At 40.1% G+C, this 19,588-nt stretch overlaps 1 protein-coding gene across 4 annotated transcripts in view; it reads left to right on the forward strand.

Moving 5' to 3' along the window:
* The window catches only part of VPS16 (VPS16 core subunit of CORVET and HOPS complexes), a 521,592-nt gene that overhangs the window by 347,054 nt on the left and 154,950 nt on the right, over nt 1-19,588 (forward strand). For 2 of the 4 annotated variants that reach the window (XM_075179978.1, XM_075179979.1), the window contains one exon: nt 368-445. In XM_075179978.1, the coding sequence (XP_075036079.1) occupies nt 368-445 (78 nt within the window). Of the gene's footprint in view, nt 1-367; nt 446-4,357; nt 4,522-16,742; nt 16,875-19,588 lie in introns of those variants that run through there. The other 2 variants (XR_012678248.1, XM_075179981.1) reach the window with 2 other exon arrangements.

A 19,588-nucleotide genomic window follows, 5' to 3' on the forward strand; every position in this document is an offset into this window, starting at 1 on the left:
CAAAACTAAACCCAGTGTTCTAACGTTCACAACTGACAAAAGCAATCTAAAAGTTAGGAAGCAGTTAGGAAGCAATAAGAAACTGAGGGTGATGCACTGGTCTTTATGATTTGTAAACGTGTAAATGATGTACTTTTCCTAAATTTAAATGGAGGTGTATCGCAATGGAAGAGTTACATAGCAGAGGACTAGGGGGAGATTATAATTATTGAGAACGTCCGTGTATCTAACCTATATAATTACAAATGCAATAAGTCGTTCCAGATGGTTGTTAGAAAAAGAAAAATGACTGCATTTATCATAGCAGTAATTAATTTGGGACTCCCAATTTTCTCAGTGTAATTCTATATTTACCCTATTTTTACAGACTGTTGAAGGTCGTGTTGCCGAGCTGCAGAATGCTGTAGATGAGTATTACAAAGCGAAAAATGATTTGGCTGCTAAGGTGAGAATTGAATTTACAATTTATTTATAGCATATGAGTATTTGTTGGGAATAAGAAATGTTTTTTTACAATAGAGAATAGTTTTTTTTAATTTGGTCTCGATAACCCCTTTATCTATTTAAAATGACTATTCTCTTTATAGCAATAGGTTTTAACACAGAAAAAGATTACTTTATTATTTAGTTGTATCTGTAATTTGTTTATTTTGATTTGTTGTTCATACTATTTATGCAGACTTGTGTGTAAGCCTATTTAAAGTTGACAAATTCAGTTTTTGAAGCAAATATGGAATCTTTAACAACATAGTCTATAGGTGTAGAAAATTTAAATGTATTTGAAGGAAAAAAAATTACTGTAAGCTTTATTGATTTTTTAAAATAAAATATAGGTCTAGAAGACTGTAAAAGAGAGGTGAAGGTAGAAATATGTGTGACGACAGAGGGGATAATATCAACAATAAAATTATTGGAACCATTATTTAATAATACCAGCTTTCCTGATACTTTAAGCATAATAATACATACACATGAGTAAAGTCATTATTGAAATTATCATTTGGTAATATATACTGTAGCAAGTGGCGTTTTGTGCATTTAGTGGGCCTGTGTGCAAAATCCCCCCTCATAGGTGACAAGGGGAGAATGGTGAGTGCATATATATGTTATTTGCCCCCCGAATCTTCACATATCACAAATGCTCCACCACTATTCTTCCTTTGTTACGTTTGCCCAAGGCTTTTCTACACATTCTGAGTAGCTTCAGTGTCTGCTGGAGAGGAACACTTCTCATAGGCTCCGACCTCCGCTGCTCCATGTGGGAAGGATATGTAGAGTGCTGGTGAGTACCACAGGTGATGTCACTGGCACTCTACACAGATTTCCCACATGGAGCAGCAGTGTGGGCTGTGCATTGCAGCACTCCGACCTCTCCTCCATCAGAGCCTCTGGCACAGGCGGATTGGGAGTGAAGCGCGACAAACTCCTGATTTGCAGTGCAGTTTCACAGAACCAGGACTGTTTCACCAGAATCAGGACAGATGGCAGACAGTGTTGCTCTCTCCAACCTGTTCTTGCATGTTTAACTACCCGATGTTGCTGGTGTCTTAAACTAATATATAGATTGGCTAGATTCTGGAACATCAAGGCCCTGTTTGGATACTATTCACCTACTTCTTCCTCCCAACCAGCCCTGAGATTAAATTACTAACACTAACCTTTAATAAATAGGCCTCTTTCTCCCTGTCCTAACCCCAGCATTAAATTATTAGACCCCACCTTTAACACAGAGACCTCAAATTGCAGTATTAACCATATATATAGATCTAGATCTATCTATCTATATATATATATATATATATATATATATATATATATATATATATATATCTCAACCCCACATAATGTTAGCCCTTATATTTAATAAAGACACTCAATATTAAAATAATAGCCTATATATAGGATAACCGCTAATCCAAAATTCTAATCCCATTTGCAAAAAATATATACATACAAAAGCTCTCATGGAAAAACACAAAAAACACAAGCGGGAGATGACAATATACTTCTTGCAGTTGTTCACACAGCCGATTATAGATGCATGTAAAGATATAAATAAAAAAAGACCTAATATGATGTAGTAAATGCATACAAATTATTGTCTTTCACCACAAACAATAGGCATAAACGTTCCCAAGGAAGAATAGATATTAGATGGTGGAGAAATAGGTACAATTTTCAACCCCGTGTCTTGTGTACACTGCTTTCCTTTCAACTTATATGCTTACAAGATTAATTCTTGAATACTTGCGTTGTATAATGTCACAAACTCGTACTCTGCTCCAAAATGAACATCAATAGGGATAGAGACTTCACTCTCACCATAGTGGATATATGGAAAAGGGATATAATACTTTGTTTTACCACTTTAATAAAAAATTATATTATAAAACATAGGTAAAACATAAAATCCCTTATTGTAAGGGAGGGTACCTGTACCAAAAATCCAAATTTCACAGGCATAAAAGGAATTTTGTAAAGATGTAACAACCAATTTTCCTCCCACTCGTGAATCTGGCTGAAATCCGGATCCAAAAGAAATATGCGGACGCGTTTCCACTCCTTACTAGAGTCTTTCTCAAGGCAAATTTATTGCTTCATGATAAAGCACTGTTTTTATATCCAAATAGTCAAACTAGCATTCCATGGGTATTCTGCCGAAACTGGAAGTCCGTGTACCAGAAGTACGTATGTCATAATGAGGCTTGGATGGATCAAATTAATGTTTCATATGCGCTCTGCTGAAACCAGAAGTACGCTTCTCATAGCGAGGTTTGGATGTATTAAATGTTTTCCATGTCAAAACGAGACTTGAGCAAACACCCAAACACGAGACTTGGTTGTATTTATGCAACACACAGGGAGGAGACTTAGAAAATTGCCACTATATACATTAGTGCTCTGATATCTCTCTTAACTTATAAACATTAATAGACAGGTATTGCATAACTAGATACAAATATGTGCCAAAATTGTATACTACTCATATCTAGTACATATTCCAACTATGAAAAAATACTTCATATGTAACTATCAATATCAATTAATACTAATAAGGTACACAATGCTAAAAATAATTAAAAAAACTTTTCATCTATATATAATGAATAAAACATTTTGACAATATGCATGTTCAGCTTTCCATCTTTCGCATACTTGTCCTTGGTCCTATATGTAACTCGAACAAACACAGGACATGGAAAAAAGACAGATATTATATATCAACAAATTTTCCAAACATGTTGTTATGCATCATTCTATTAGAAACCATTTTAATTCAAAGTCAGAATTAAGACCTCCGGGGATGAGAGTATTCAACTTATATATCCAATGCATTTCTGCCTTGGCCAGTCTATTATCCATATTTCTGGAAGTCTATTCTTTGGACAGCCAAGAAATTCTTTATATGATTGCCATTACAAGAATGTACATTCTTAAAATGGAGAGACCTTTTTTGATATTGGCTATATGTTTCCTAATAAGGACCTTCAAAGGATGTGAAGTGCGTCCTATATACATTTGACCACAACTACATTCTACTTACTTTATAGAATACATAGTTGTTATGACATGTAATAAATTGATCAATTTTGTATAGTTTCTCCTTGGTCGTAAATTCACTGATCTTACTTTATTCGAAACCACTGTCCTACAGGTATTACATATGCCACATCAATGAAAGCCCTTTGTTCTAACAGGTCTACTAAGGGTTGCTGGTACCATACCCTTAACCAGTTTGTCCTTTATCTTAGGTGCCTTTATATAGATGAATAAAGGTTTGTTTGGTAATTTCTGGCCGATAACCTCATCCTTCTTTAGCAATTTCCAATGTTTGAAGAAAATCTTATCCATTCTCTTTTGATCTCCACTAAACTGTGTAATAAATGGCCATTCAAATCTGTTTTTATCTTTTTCCTTCACTTTGGATTCCAATAATACATCTCTATCAATCCTATTAAGATCATTTTCTACTTTATCTAACATTTGTTGTAACACTTATCCAAAAAGCATGTTTTTGTCTCTTTAATTTGGTCATGTAAGACTACTTCTTCTGTACAATTCCTTTTGATTCTCTTCATCTGGCCCAAAGGAATACCCTTAAGCCAGTTTAAATGATGGTTACTATCAAACTGTATATAGCTGTTAATATCCGTTGGTTTCTTATACATCTTGGCATATAAGCAAGTCCTTAATATAGACCGTGATATCTAGAAAATTAACCGAAATAGGGCTTGAATAAAATAGAAGACGAATGTTGAAATTATTAGAGTTAAGATAGGAACAGAACTGGTCGAGTTCTTCCCTACTAGCTTGCGAGATGAAAAATATATCATCTATATATCTATCTATACCATAGGACCAGGTTCGCCCTAAAGTCATGCCCCTGCCACACATGGAGGAACTGTGTCACGAAGGCTAATGGAGTGAAGGGTGTGTAGGAGAAAAGGGTGATCAACAGTGTCAAAAGTAGCAGAGAGGTCCAGGAAAATGAGTATGGAAAAATGACCCTTAGACTTTGCAGTAAGTAGATCGTTGATCACTTTTGTGAGAGCAGTTTCAGTGGAATGTTGGGGGCGGAAGCCTGATTGCAGAGAGTTGAGAATGGAATGAGATGAGAGAAAGTGAGAGAGGCATTTTTACACTAATCACTAGGAGAAGAGGAGAGAACTAGGACAGTAGTTGGACAGAGAGGCTGGATCGAGAGATGGTTTCTTTAGATTTGGTGAGATGAGCACTTGTTTAAAGGAGAATGGAAACGTGCCAGTGAAGAGAGACAGGTTGAAGAGGGGAGCTAGAGGGGGCCATGCAATGGAGGAGGAGTTGGGAGGGAATAGGGTTGAGGGGACAGGTTGTAGGGTGAGATGAAGAGAGGATTGCAGAGACTTTGTCTTCAGTTACTGGAGATAATGAATTAAGGGTGGATTGAGGAGTTTAGGTAAAGGTGGGTAGAGTGATTGGAATTTGGCATGGGGTAATATTTTGTCGAATAGGGTCTATTTTGTCTTTGAAATAAGTGGAAAAATCATGGGCTGTAAGAGAGGAAGGGGGACAAGTTGTAGGTGGGCAGAGAAGTGAGTTGAAGGTGGCAAAGAGGTGACGTGGGTTAGAAGACTTGGTGGATATTAGAGATTTGAAGAATGTTTTGTTATGTACGTCTAGTCACTATTCAATATCGATTGTCCACCTCCAATTGTGTGGTTCCAAAGCACAATGCGATTTAATAGCAAAAAGAAGCAGAGTAACAAATTAAGTAAAAGAAGTACAGCCATTACATTTGCAGGCGCCCTGGATCCAGCATACAGTCATTAAGTCCTGAAGTCTGTGGTCAAAGAGACTGTCTGCTGGTCCCAGGACCCCTGCTTATATACAGTCAGTGATACAGTGAAAACAATACAGATGATTTGGCATGTTTCCATAGGTTCAGGCTTCAGAAAGGTCCAGTGTAATGCAGGTCATTGGCCAGTTCAAACGATGCCCTCAAAGCGTGGGGGTCAGCTCTCCAGGAGATGCATACTGATCTTCCCGCCGAAAACTAGTTCAAACTGATCTATTTACATTACACATACAATACCATTAATAATCATTTATTCCCCATACTCCATATCTAGCAAGGTGTGATCCTTTAGGCGATTGAACCGGACGTCTGTGGATAAACAGGGGATGAGAATGATACCAGACATGATATGTTTCCTGTGACCTGAACCTTAGATCTTACGAACATGTACATAACATTATAATACTTAACCATAAACTCTGCTACATTTCATTACAAATAACTGTGTTGCAACTAATTTTAATATGAGCTAATTACAAGTATGTGTTTGTGTAAATGCGTGTATAAGTGTTTGTGTAAATGCGTGTATAAGTGTTTGCACATGTTGTGGTTGATAACTCTCCTCCACGCTGTAGCGTGCTATTCGCATAATTTCAGACATAGACAATCGAATTGATATTAATATGAAATGACCAAATCCAATTATCTGACTCCGACAGTTTGGCAATTAAAAATAGCATAGTGGAGGAAATCGGAATAGGAACGAGATTTCCTCCAGAGGCGCTCTGCAGTGCGGAAGCAGGCAGTGGGTCTGTTTGGTGTGCCATGGTTGGAGTTTGTACAGATGTAGAAGTCGCTCAATCAATTTATAGGCTCATAGCAAGTACTTAAAAGGGTGGGGTTATCCTAAAAGGAACAAACACAGAGAAAAATCCTCCAGCACACTGCTATAGCCAGCAAAGGACCTGCCATTTCTACTGTAAATGAAAATGCAAAAGTCTCAGTTGCACACATTTGCAAATGTATGTTAAAGCCACCCTCCACTCCACAGGGCTTTTGCTAATAGGGTGGTCCTAACACTGTGTTTGTTCTTTTTAGAATAACCCCACCCTCTCAAGCACCTGCTATGAGCCTATAAATTGATTGAGCAACTTCCACTACTGTATATGTCTGAGAGGCATGTTGGTGTCAGTAGCTGAGGGGCAGTGGTGGCACTGTATTGCTATTTGGAGGCTTCTGGGGTACCTCTTGGTAAGTTAGCTCTCAATTTAAAAAACACATATATATATATGGGACTCTAATTGTTTAGAGTTAGGACCACTCCCTCCAACAGAACTGAGAGACCATGGGCTTCGCTCAGGACCCATTTTCTAACAACATCCAACAGAACATATTCAGTCATGCGCCAGAAGCCTCCAAGCACCAAGTTAATGGAGCGTGGTCTGACCATGTAATAGGCATAGTTATTATTATTATTATTAATTTTTATTTATAAGGCGCCACAAGATGTCCGTATTATGTTCGCATAATTGAAATGCTGGAAGCCCGCTGAAGAGACCATTTATCAGAGAGAAGAAAATCTATACGAGAAAAGGAGTTGTCTACCGTTCCCTAGATGTTTTGCTCTCCAGACGTCGTATAGATCAAATTCAGCAAGCAGCTGAGCAGAATTCTGGGCCAGAGACACAACAGAAGGGGGGACCCAAGCTGTGGAATGGGTTGACTTGTCTAATCGGAGCTATATTAAAATGTCCCATGTTAAAATCTCTCATGTAATATACCATGCCTTTCTTAATCTGCTGGACAGCTTGGAATGTGCATCTTAAGAAAGGGATTTGCCTTGAGTTAGGGGTGTATAAGGAAACTAGGGTGATTGCCTGCTTGCCCAGGGTTCCTGATAGAATGAGGTAGCGTCTGTTTTTATCAGTTACCCGCTTCTCTAATTTAAACGGACTGAAGTGAGTGTTTTGTTATAGAAGGAGACAGTCTGATTAGGACAGGACAATGCAGTCATTGGAAAAAATAATTGTTTCAATGAAAATGAGAAGTGGATTGAGTTAAGAGTACTTCGGTTTCGTTGTGTATTTGTGGATTGGGTGCAGGGAGGAGGGTATGAGCTAAGGTGAGGGTAAAGGAAAGGAGGTTGTGGTCGTAGAGTAGGAAGGCTAAATTTAGAGAAACTAGAGATGGAGCAGTAGCGGGAGAAGGCAAGGTCAAGGGAGTGTCCATCACAGTGGGTGGGAGATGAGGTCCATTGGGAGAGACCAAAGGAGGAAGTAAGTGAACTAAGTTATCAATGGGAATATTGAAATTGCCTAGTATGAGAGTAAGAAGGTCAAATGATAGGAAATAAGGGAGCCAGGATGCAAGGAAAAGGGAAACTGGACCTGGGGGTCGACAAATTACAACAACACGAAGGTGGAAAGGATAAAAGAAACAGATAGTGTAGACTTTAAAGATAGAGAATGAGAGGGATGGTTCAGAGGGTATGATTTGGAAGGTGCAGGAGAAAGTAGAATGCCTACTCCTTGTCTGTTTCCAGGTCTGGGAGTGTGGCTGAGGGAGAGTCGCCCATAGGAGAGAACTGCAGAGGATGAAGTATGAGAGGAGGTGAGCCAAGGTTCTGTAATGGCAAGGAGGTTGAGGGATTTTGAAATTAATAGATTGTGGCTGTAAGTCTGTTACAGCCAGATCTGGCGTTCCATAGTGCACAGGAGAAGGGAAGAGGAGGTAGTAGAGATATGTGGATAAGGTTGGCGGGATTGGAAGTACAGTATGGATGGAAAGGTTTGGGGTAGAGACTGTAAGTTGAGTAGGTGCATGATGGAGAGATGTGAATGAATGTGTATTAGCTAGAGTAGGTAATGAGAAAGTTTAAAGAAACAATCCAAATTGTGTGGGACAATGGAAGAGGTGAAGGATTTTTTTTCTCCCCCTGGCTGTAGTTATTAGAGTAGGCAGTTTCTGCAGCTCTGACACGATGAGGTCGATGAGGTCGAGGATGCTAACAGTTGAGTGCAGAGGGTCTAACAGCCAAACTGAGATGGTAACAGCAATCACAATTGAGCTCAGTGGGTAGCTGAACAGATGGTGAAGCAGCATTGACAGTTGAGCTCTGTGGGTCCCATAGCTGAACAGAGATGGTAGTTCAGTAGATCCTAAAATAGCCTTGTGTTCTGGTATGAAGTCGATTCTCAGCACTGCTGTGACATTTGCCAACAGTATTCAAAATATCCAAAGCTTTATATTTAATAAAACCAGAAATGTTAAAAAATACATGTTAAAGGAAGTGCTAATCACGTTGATGAGCAAAAAGCGAAGTAAATATGCTACTGACCATTTAATAACTATTTATAATTAAACTCATTAATGTACCACTGCAAAGGTAACCCAATAATTACTATTTCTTTTCTGCTCTAAATTAAATGTTTGTGATAGGTGTATGTATCACTAAATACTATTCAGTCACACTATAGCAAATATTCTAGATGTTGGACTATATACACAGTATATATAGATTTCCTTCCAGCCACTCACACACAGATTCTGCTATGCATTCATACAATATTAATAGAGAGCCATATATACATAGATACACATAACACATCAGGACAATGATACTTCTATCAAGAAAGATTGCATTCAGATGTTATCTGTATATATTCCTGTTAACATAGCCATCTTTAATAACAATCATACACATAATATAAAACCGCACACATGGTACAATGCAATATCAATTTTCCTTTGCTACTTGCGTATTTTATATACACACTACGTTAATTGTGTGTGTGTGTATCTCAGCTTCCATTGCTATTCCCATTACAATTCTCACTATGCACAACTACTATAGTTCTCATCATTGCTAACTATAACTCACAACATACGCAATAAGCGCTTTCATTCTCAGTACTACCACAACTTTCATAACTACACAGTACTTTCATTATAACACAACACCATTGCTAACTACATATGCTATCTCATAAACACTTAATAAACTACATACATCACAGAAACCTCAATATAAATATATCAAGGAAAGAAACATTCTTTAAAGGAAGAGAAGATTAGAATATGAGGACATGCACTGAAACTGGAGGGAAGTAGGTTCAGAGGAAACTTAAGGAAAAATAACTTCACAGAATGGGTAGTGGATAAGTGGAATACACTTTCATCAGAGGTGGTAAAGGCTAATACAGTTGAGCAATTAAACATGCTTGGGATACACATAAGGATATCTTTACAAATAAACAAGGATCAAATAGGGTTTGAGCTTACCATAGGTTAAAAAATATGGCAGACTAGCAGGCGTGGGCTGGCAAACTTTAGCCCGGGAGGCAGCACAGGCGGCCGCATCACATGACACGCGATGCGGCCGCATCATTGATGACACGCCGCATCGCGTGTCATTGATGCGGCCGCCTGTGCACTGACGCGGCCGCATCGCGTGTCATGTGATGCGGCCGCCGGTGCGTCGCTGCTAATCAGGAAAAATTGCATCCTCGGCCGGCCCAAACAGCGGTTACACTGAGCGGCCCGGGAGGCCGATGCCCCCCGGCCCAGCCCACCCTTGCAGACTAGATTGGCCCAGTGGTTCTTATCTGCTGCCAAATTTTCTGTTTCCATGTTTCCATATTTCTTTTCACTTAGTGACATAAGCCACTTCACTACTGCATTGTCCTCATATATGCCACATTCTGTTAAACAATTCTTTACAACAGAGTCCTCGTTGATACCACATTGTTCTGCACAATAATGTCATACATTATATATTAATATACATATATATATATATGTGTGTATATATATATATATATATATATATACACACACCACAGTGTCCTCATATGTATCACATAGTAGTATGTCACAGTGTCATCATATATTGCTTTAGGCTAGGTACACACTGAATAATTTTACGACCAACGTGTTATCTACAACAACGTTGCCTTCGACCGAAGGTACGATCGCTCGGGCGATTAATGTGTACACACTAGTCATGTTTTAGGCGATTAATGAAAGACCAATCGTCTGGACAGCACCTTTTTTCAGCCATATTGTTGTGAGCAAAGATTAGATTTTGTACACACTGAAACGACTTACGAGGTCCATGTAACAATATCCCCAAGAAATTTAAATAAAGGGCAGAGCATGTTCAATAGTATCCACCCCAAACCTCATAAAAAAGCGAAGGTAACATGTTTTCTTCATACATTCGTTAGCGCATGTACAGTGTACGTTCGTTCGCAACCGCATATAAACAATTTGTTTTTACTAATATGAATACTGTTGAAGAACAACAAGCAACTGCTCTTTATCTGCTCGCTGTGGCAAGAAGACTGCAAAATACAGACCTGAAAGGAAAGAATAGATCTTGTTGGACCAAAGAGTGGTTCAAGAGGAGAGACGCATTTTCTCATATGCCCCTTCTACAGGAGATGGGGGACAACAATCCTGATGACTTCAGAAATTTCCTGAGAATGAATGAACCCACATTCCAGGAACTGCTCCAACTAGTCATCCCCATCATCTAGAAGGAGGACACCCGTTTAAGAAGACCCATATCTGCAGATTAGATACTGGTTGCTACCCTAAGATTTCTGGCAAACTGGGTTTGATAATACCTGGAACCTGTGATGCTATCATTGAAGTTCTCCATGAACCGTATATGAAGGTTGGTAGGCATAAATAGTCTTCACATTAGATACAAATGTAGAATTTTATTAACATACATAACATTTACAATATGCATTTGTAACGGATTTACTGGATACACTACTAATCTTGATTAACGCTGGCTTACTTAAGGTGCGGAGTCTATCGTTCTCCCCGGTATTCACCAAGAACCGCCGCAAGGCGGGGTGGGCTTTGCTGCCAGGAGTCGCAGGTCGCGGTCCTCAGGTTTGCCCCAAGATGTAGTACAGCGGAGTAGGAGCAAGATGAGAGTAGTCGGACAGGCCGGGTCGGTACACAGGCAGGCAATGCAGACAGAATCAGGAGACAGTCTCGGAGTCAATCAAACCGGGTCGGTACACGGGTCACCAGAACAGATGCGTGGTCAGCTAGCCGGATCGGTACACAGGAAGGCACATAAACGTATAGAGGAAGGAGCGTGAGGCAATCCGGGTCAGGAGCACAGGCAATAAGGAAGGTCAACAAGCCAAGTCGGTACACGGAGGAAAACGGAATCCAGAAGGGTGAACAAGCCGGGTCGGTACACTGGGAGTCAACACACAGGAAGCAAGAACAAGGAGGACACAGGAATCAGGAGCCAGGAGCTGGTAAGTTGCTCTGACACTCTCCAAGTGTCAGAGCTATGTATTTATGCAGTGTCCCATTTGAATTTCCTGCCCTGGTAGCGATCATGTGACCGCCCTAGGTAGCGGTCATGTGACCGCCGAACCCGGAAGTGCGGCTTCCGGGTCCGACGGAGCTGCGGGGTAACGTGGAAGGGTAAGTATCGTGACAACAGTAAATGAATAAAGTGCAAACCAATAAAAGAAGTAAAAAATAAACAGTTTATAGTTGTTCATATTGCAACACTTCGCTATTATCCATTTGTGGTGAACTTGCACTGAACTGTTGCATGTTTGAGCTGAGTATAGGAGTAGAGGTCATGTATGGTTTTGGCATTAAATATTGTCCTCCCATACTACCATGCTGCATTTGTGTATGCCAAAATGTGTACGATGGTGTCTGCCTGTGGTTTGCTGGCGTTAGAATTGTATCCGGGTACAAATCTTTCTTGGTAGCCCCACACATGAGGTCGCACACCAAATGCTCCATTTCTATTTGTATTGGTTTACTAGTACTTTTCATTTTGCTTGCTAGTGTTGCTCCAAGTAGATCAAAAGTGTGTTGTGCAGGTTTTTTGGGCCATTAAACTGTTTGTGCATTCCACCATATTTGTAGTTAGCACATCACTTTGATCAACTTCACGGAGCCTTTTTTCTTTCTCTTCTATTGCTTTTGTATTGGAATTGCAACCTCATGTACAATCTTGCTGTTGACTGTTACCTGGCTTCCCTGTACAATAGTTGTACTTGTCTCTTCTTGGTCAGCAAATTCAAACATGAGTTCTTGTGACTGGACAGCAGGTAGAGTAATGAAAAAATGAGAAAAATAAGAGTATGATATAAAATGCATATAATTAAACTATTTCACACCTCTTTATGTTTCAGTTTCCGCAACGGTAGAACAAGAATTTGAGAGGAAATGGAATTTTCCAAACTGTGGCGGTGCCATTTATGGGAAACATATCCGAAATATGCCTTCATCCAAAAGTGAATCTTTTTATTATAATTGCAAAAGATTTTTCATCATCATTCTAGTGGCCATAGTGGATGCGAACTTTGAATTCTTATTTGTAGAAAGTGTCTGGTGGTGCATTGGGACAGACTCCCTTTCATGCCAAACTAAAAAAAACTATGAACTTAATTTCCTCTTCCTCCTCCATGGCAGCATACACTATGGGGTTAATCCCCCTTGCACGTGAGCCAGGACAGGAAAGAAGACACACCCCGGGGTGAATAGGGCCACGCCTCCCTCCTTCCTGTGTCTTCTTTCATGTCCTTGTAGTAGAGTCAGGCAGTTCAGGTTTGTTGTTTTTCTCTCTTACTTATTTCTATGGCCAGCAGGAGGTTAGGAGTCTGGTCCTCCTAAAAGTCTGGCAGTGCATAGGTGGTGGGACCAGCGTACTTACGGAGCTACGCCCTCCTTGGGAGCTTTAATCCTGCGGGCAGCCATATGAGCCTGCATAGGCCCCAATTCGGTGTGACACCCTCCATATGGAGCGTGACTCCTCCGGCAGCCATATGAGCTTGCATGGCACCTATCGGAGTGACGCCCTCCATGGGAGCTTGCTTTCTCTGATAGTTAGGAGGACTGCATAACATAGGGCATTTCCTCTACCCTGGTGATACTTTTGCCCTTGGTGCCTCCTCCCACAGCAATAGTGATTATTTTTTTCTTGCCCTCTGAAAATTGACATAGTGACTTTCCGCAAGTGGTGCATGCTGAAGAAAAAAAACGCGATTATCACATAAACAAGAGTGGAGCATTAATATATAACATACGCTGTGTACCTGCGAGAAGTCAAATATGGAGGAAAATCGGTCCCAAAGACACAAATCAGGGTAAGCACATTTTTATATTATAGTAACTAGGGATGGGCGGGCTCGGTTCCAAATCGAGGCCGTAAGTCATCGTGACGTCGACGAATCTCGGGGCTCGGTTCTCGTGATACTTGAAAATTATAAATACCTGCCTCCACAGCAATCCATCGCCATTTGACAGAGGGAGAGAGCAGGGTGTAGTCACAGGCTGATTAGAGCAGGGACAGACAATACAATTCTGATTCCAATTCTGACAACAATCGATAGAGAAGAGAGGAGGATAGAGGAGTCTTTTTTTTCAATATTTGGCACTACAAGTGCTTTTGGGTGTCCCCCATTCTTTTGCATTAATAATTCTGGCTGTCAAAAGTACTATCTGTCAGCAGATTTAAAATATAATATTTAGCACTCACAAGTGCTTTTTTGGTGTCCCCCATTCTTTTGCATTAATATTTCTGGCTGTCAAAAGTACTATCTGTCAGCAGATTTTAAAAATAATTTTTAGCACTCCCAAGTGCTTTTTGGGTGTCCCCCATTCTTTTGCATTAATATTTCTGGCTGTCAAAAGTACTATCTGTCAGCAGATTTAAAATATAATATTTAGTACTCCCAAGTGCTTTTTGGGTGTCCCCTATTCTTTCGCATTAATATTTCTGGCTGTCAAAAGTCCTATTTGTCAGCAGACTAAAAATATAATTTTTAGCACTCCCAAGTGCTTTTTGGGTGTCCCCCATTTTTTTGCATTAATATTTCCGGCTGTCAAAAGTCCTATTTGTCAGCAGTATCTAAAACAATTTGTAGCACTACAAGTGCGTTGGGCTCATAATGAATTCTAAGCAGTCCACATATGAGCAGAATCAGCAACCAGGTTCTGTCACCAGTCCTGATGGTAGTGTTCCCAGTACGTCATCTGGGAAAGGCGATGTCAAACTACAGTCTTTTGAAATCAGTCAAAAAAACACACACCCCAAAAAATTTTACCGTGTTGAAGCGCAAAAGAAGTGTAACTAAGGAAGAGTTAAGTGCCGATAAAAAAAAATTGCCAGCATGCCATTCTATACACGCAGTGGCAAAGAGAGAATGAGGCCTTCACCTTTGTCTATTAGTGGCAGATCAAAAAATGTTACCGGGCCTACAAGTGGTGCACAACTACTGTTATGCATCAAAGCCGAGCTGCAAGATAACAGTAAGGCATTAGAGGATAATGTTTGCTCAGAATCAGAAATGACACCAATCCCTGTGGAGAGTCCATCCAACAGTGGGATGTCTAATCGTGAGCATTCTGTTAGTGGACCCATAAAGAGGGGCCCTTTCAGCAGTTTGGCTGATGTGTGCCTGAACAGCCCAAGTGTAGCCGGTGATACACCAAGTGATGATGACACTTTGTCTTTAGAAGACGATGTGGGGGAGATTTGGGTATCCGACGAGGGCGCTGATGATGATGCGGTTGATTGTGTAAGTCCTGCACCAGAGGCAGCAGTGTGGCACCAGTGGCAGCAGTTCTGGCACGTGAGGTTCTGGCACCAATTTGCACTTTCCAAACACAAGCAGGGATGACGCAGGTGGCAGACCACAACAGTTTGACATCTAGGCTGGTTTGAAGGATTTGTCAAAAAAATGTGTGACCTTGACCATAACTCCAACCAATCCTACTATTAACATGCAAAGGATGGTGGAGGGCCTATCAGGGATTAAACTGTATTTTTCATAATTTGCACTAATAATGTTTGGGTGTAATATACACCCAAAGACGAGTGCTCAATTGCTAAGAGTCATTGATGAAGAGGAAGACAAGCAGACTTGTCTGTAGAATTTGCAGGCAAATTGTGCTGCGTTATATAGGGAACACCCAAAGAGAAGCTCCATTGCTAATTGTAATTGCTGAAATAGAAATAATAGGGCTGACAGTCTTGGTCTAAATCTGCAGTTACATTTTATTGTACCATAGCTCACTCCGAAACAGGAGAGGTGGCGGGGTTTAGTGATAATCTTCCTCAAACAATACTAATTCATCCCACCATCATAGAAGTCTGTGTAGTAAGATGTAATTGCCGATAATGGCCTTCCAAATGCAATTACTAGTTGATTTTAGGGCAGAGCTGTCATGATTTTTGGGCAATTCTTTTACAGCAGAGCAAATATCAAAATGTTGTGCGGACTCATCTGCATCACCACTGGGTGGCTTGGGAAAGCAATTCTTTTTTACAACAAGCAATTGCCAGAGAAACTGAAGGAGAAGACGTCCAAACCAGATGTTGATAAGTCTGGGATCCTTGCGAAGAAAATTAAGTATTTAATCTACAATTAAAATATAGTTAGCACATTTACTTTGTTTTATTTCACACTATAATTTTCTGTAGCACCTTTTCAAAATGTATTATTAAGGCAATGACTTGACTCAAGCTAACCGTGTCTGCACTTTCTTCACAGGTAACTAAAGTATATTCCCCTCAAATGCTAGTCTTCTTGCAGCTGCTGCATTCTCCTACATGCTGTTGCAGAAACCAGAAATTGCCCCTAAATGTTTCTGGACACAAACAGCATCTCCTGAATGTCATTTTTAAAAAGTTCTGTAACACCAAGTTTATAGTGTGTGCAAAACAGGAAATGTGATGGAATTCAACCCCGCTGTGATGCTTGACCAATATTGGGGTCGCAATCAGAAATTACATATCCTTAGGAGAGTCCAAGCAGGATTAGCCATCTTTCAATGACATCCCTTCGTTTTTGGAACAGATTGTCAGCTGTATGCCTCTTACTGAAGCTGCTGATACACAGAGTAGCCTACTTCTCAAAAATGTGACGTACCTAGGTACATGCTGCTGCTGTCCATGCTGAAGAAGGCGAATGACCAACCCAGTGGGCTTTCACAGTCATATAATCTTTAGTTTGCCCAGTTCCGCTTGTCCACATATCTGTGGTTAAGTGTACAGTGGGTAGAATGCCATTTTGTCGCCCAATAATTAAATTTTTAGGAACTTTCCGGTACAGGAGAGAATTACCTTTTTCTGGTAAAATGGTATAGTGATGACATTTGCTAACAGGGACAAAACACCTCAATTAAATGTCTTAAACCAACTGTATTAATAGTGGACATTGGACGCAGATCTAACACTAGCATAGTACCCAGGGCATCTGTGATCCACTTTGCGACTGGGTGACAGCTTTCATTCTTGCTTCCTCTTGCAAAAGATTGTTTAACTGCCAATTGTTGGTTCAGGGGATATTTATTATGAAGGTGTTGGGGGGAAGATTGCAGGTGTTGGGATGTAGATGAGAGAAGGGAGGTAGATTATGCTGGAATGCTTGTTGTTGTTTTTTTTAACCTAAGTTTCTGATTTTCCCAACAGTTTTCCAAGAACTCGCTGAAAAATGACGAAACATGGATGAGCATCCCAGATGGTTAAGGTCCCTACCTCTACTGAGTGTGGCTTTAAAAACGCTACAAATGGATAGACAACTCTTGCCAGGATTTGTGTAAAAATAATTCCACACTTAAGAGGTGGCTTTTTGGTCTTATGCCCAGGCATGACAATGGCCTTTTTGTTATCACTGGCAAGAACTGCAGCCATTTTTCTTTTCAAGTGTATGAAAATCATATTGTGACGTAGGAGGTGGTCAAAATTGAATAAAACATGACTTGAAATTAGTGTTTGTGAGGTTAATAATAATGTAGCTACAAAATAATACCTAAATTATGTTATTTTAGCACAAATAAATGTAATTGCAAAACAAAATCAAACAAAACCAAAACCAAAACCAAAACACGCAAGGGCGATTTTGCAAAACCAAAACACGAAGGTAATCCAGATCCAAAACCAAAACACGGGGGTCAGTGAGCATCTCTAATAGTAACTCATGTTTTCTTTAGCTGGTCAGTGTGCAGGCTTATTTAGTTTCCAATATTGTCTTTAGATCAGAAACCCAAACTGAAAGTGAGAAGGTGGTGGAGAAAACTGCAAAAAAACAAGAAGATTCTTTGCTGTGGGATTTGTGACAAAAAATTGCCAGAAGATTTTTTTGGAAGGATGTGTGTTGAATGTATTTTTAGTGAACAGCAACATCCCCCTCTCATATGGTGGCAATGTTAAAGTGGATGAAGGTGACATTAGCTAAAACTTTTGTTACTAAGGATGATTTACAGCAGCTGAGGTCTAAAAGGTCAAGCTCAGTAATTAGTGAGCAACAGGTGGAATCAGGCATGTCTGATTTATCTGATGAAGACTTGGCTGTGTGTGAAGAAGAACCTAATTTTATTATGGATTTGTTGGAAAATCTGTTAAGAGCTATTTACAAGGTGATGGAAATTGAGAATGTTTCAGAAGAGCAGCTTTTGCAGAAAGCATTGTTTCAGGGGCCTAAAAGGAAGGCTCACCTTTTTCCATTAAATAAGGTTATCAGCAGTATACCATCAGAAGAGTGGAAGTTTCCAGATAGACGTTGTACCATGAATAGATTTTCTAAAATGTACCCTTTTTCTCCTGTGTAAACTATGGTTTGGTATACACCCGCTAGGGTGGACACAGCAGTAGTCAGACTGAAAAGAACTACAATTCTTCTTGAAGATGTTAACTCCTTCAGGGATGCTATGGATAGAAGGATTGAAAATGGTGCAAAATGGTTCACCTGGTTTCCGGGACAGCATTAAGGCCTGCTGTAGCTACAGCTGTGACAGCCAGAGCATTGCACATCTGGGGTAATGATTTGGAAAAATGTATACAGGATGGAATAAAGAGGCGTGAACTCCTAAAGATTGTTCAATATATGCAGTTGGCAGCTGAACTTATATGTGAAGCATCCCTGGATGCAATTAAACTAGCCTCTAAGATCATGCCTTCCTCAGTCATTATAAGAAGAGCATTATGGCTACGCCCATGGCTGGCAGATTTACAGTCCAAAAATAAATTAATATTACTCCCCTTTGAAGGAGAGTATCTGTTTTGGCTGGATTATATAGTATTATTGCAAAATTGTATGTGGGAAAATCAGCCTGGCTTCCCCTGAATAGACCTAAGAAGAGGTTCCCCTCAGGCGTTCAGGGGGACCAAGCCCACGTTCAGAGCTTATAGATGCAAGTCTTTATAGACCTGGGAAAGGTTACTCAAGATGCTATCAGTCTGGCAATTCAAGACATTTTTTTTCACCAGCATAGAGGCAGGGAGCCACGAGGTTCTGCAAGATTTTTTTCTCAATAATGCCAGAGAGACCCTCTCAGTGGTGGATGTCAAAGTAGGAGGCAGAATTGAACATTTTTTTGGCAGAATGGGCATTAACCACAGCAGACGAGTGGGTGCTATCTTCAATACAGCAAGGCTATAGGCTGGAGTTCCTATATCATCCTGCACAAGGGGTATTTCAAGCATCACCAAATCCCAGAAGCAGGGAAAAGCAGGTGTAATGAAGCAAAATCTAAGGATGTTGTGGAATCAGAGTCATTTGCAAATTTCCAGAGGCACAAAAATGGAAAGGCTTTTATTTGAAGATCTTCATAGTAGAAAAGAGCAGCAGAGGGTCTCGGATAATTTTAGATTTAAGAGAACATATCAATACCAGAAAGCTCAAGTTGGAGTCAATAAGAACTATCCTCATTTCTTTGGAGGTAGGAACATTCCTTACAGCAGTAGACCTAAAAGATGCATATCTCCACATTCCAATTTACCCAGCACATCAGAAATTTCTCAGGTTTGCGATTTTTCAACCGTCATTATCAGTACAAATGTCTCCCCTTTGGACTGTTGACATCACCAAGGACTTTCACCAAAGTTGTAGTTGTTGTCATAGCAAAGCTGAGAAAGGAGGGCATATTAGTGTGGTCTTACCTAGACGATATCCTAATAGCAGCATCTTCAGTAGAAAATGAAAATAGAGTCACCAGTCGTGTGCTACAGGTCCTTATAGACCATGGCTGGATAATAAATGAAAAGAAGAGCCATTTGTATCCAACACAGAGGATAGAATTTCTTGGTATGTGTATAGATACAGCACTAGGGAAGGCTTTTCTGACACCCAAAAGAAAACAAACATTAAAACAGGAGGTGTTATGTTTCAGAAGAACACCTTGGAGCACGGCAGAAGACTGCCTCAGAGAATTGGGTCTTATGGCATCAGCCATAGATGTGGTGCCATTGGCCAGACTACACATCAGAAGTCTTCAACTAAATTTTCTGTCCAAAAGGAACAGAAATACACAGGATCA

This window comes from Mixophyes fleayi, chromosome 7, assembly GCF_038048845.1.
Source record: "Mixophyes fleayi isolate aMixFle1 chromosome 7, aMixFle1.hap1, whole genome shotgun sequence".
Classification (NCBI taxonomy): Eukaryota; Metazoa; Chordata; class Amphibia; order Anura; family Limnodynastidae; genus Mixophyes; species Mixophyes fleayi.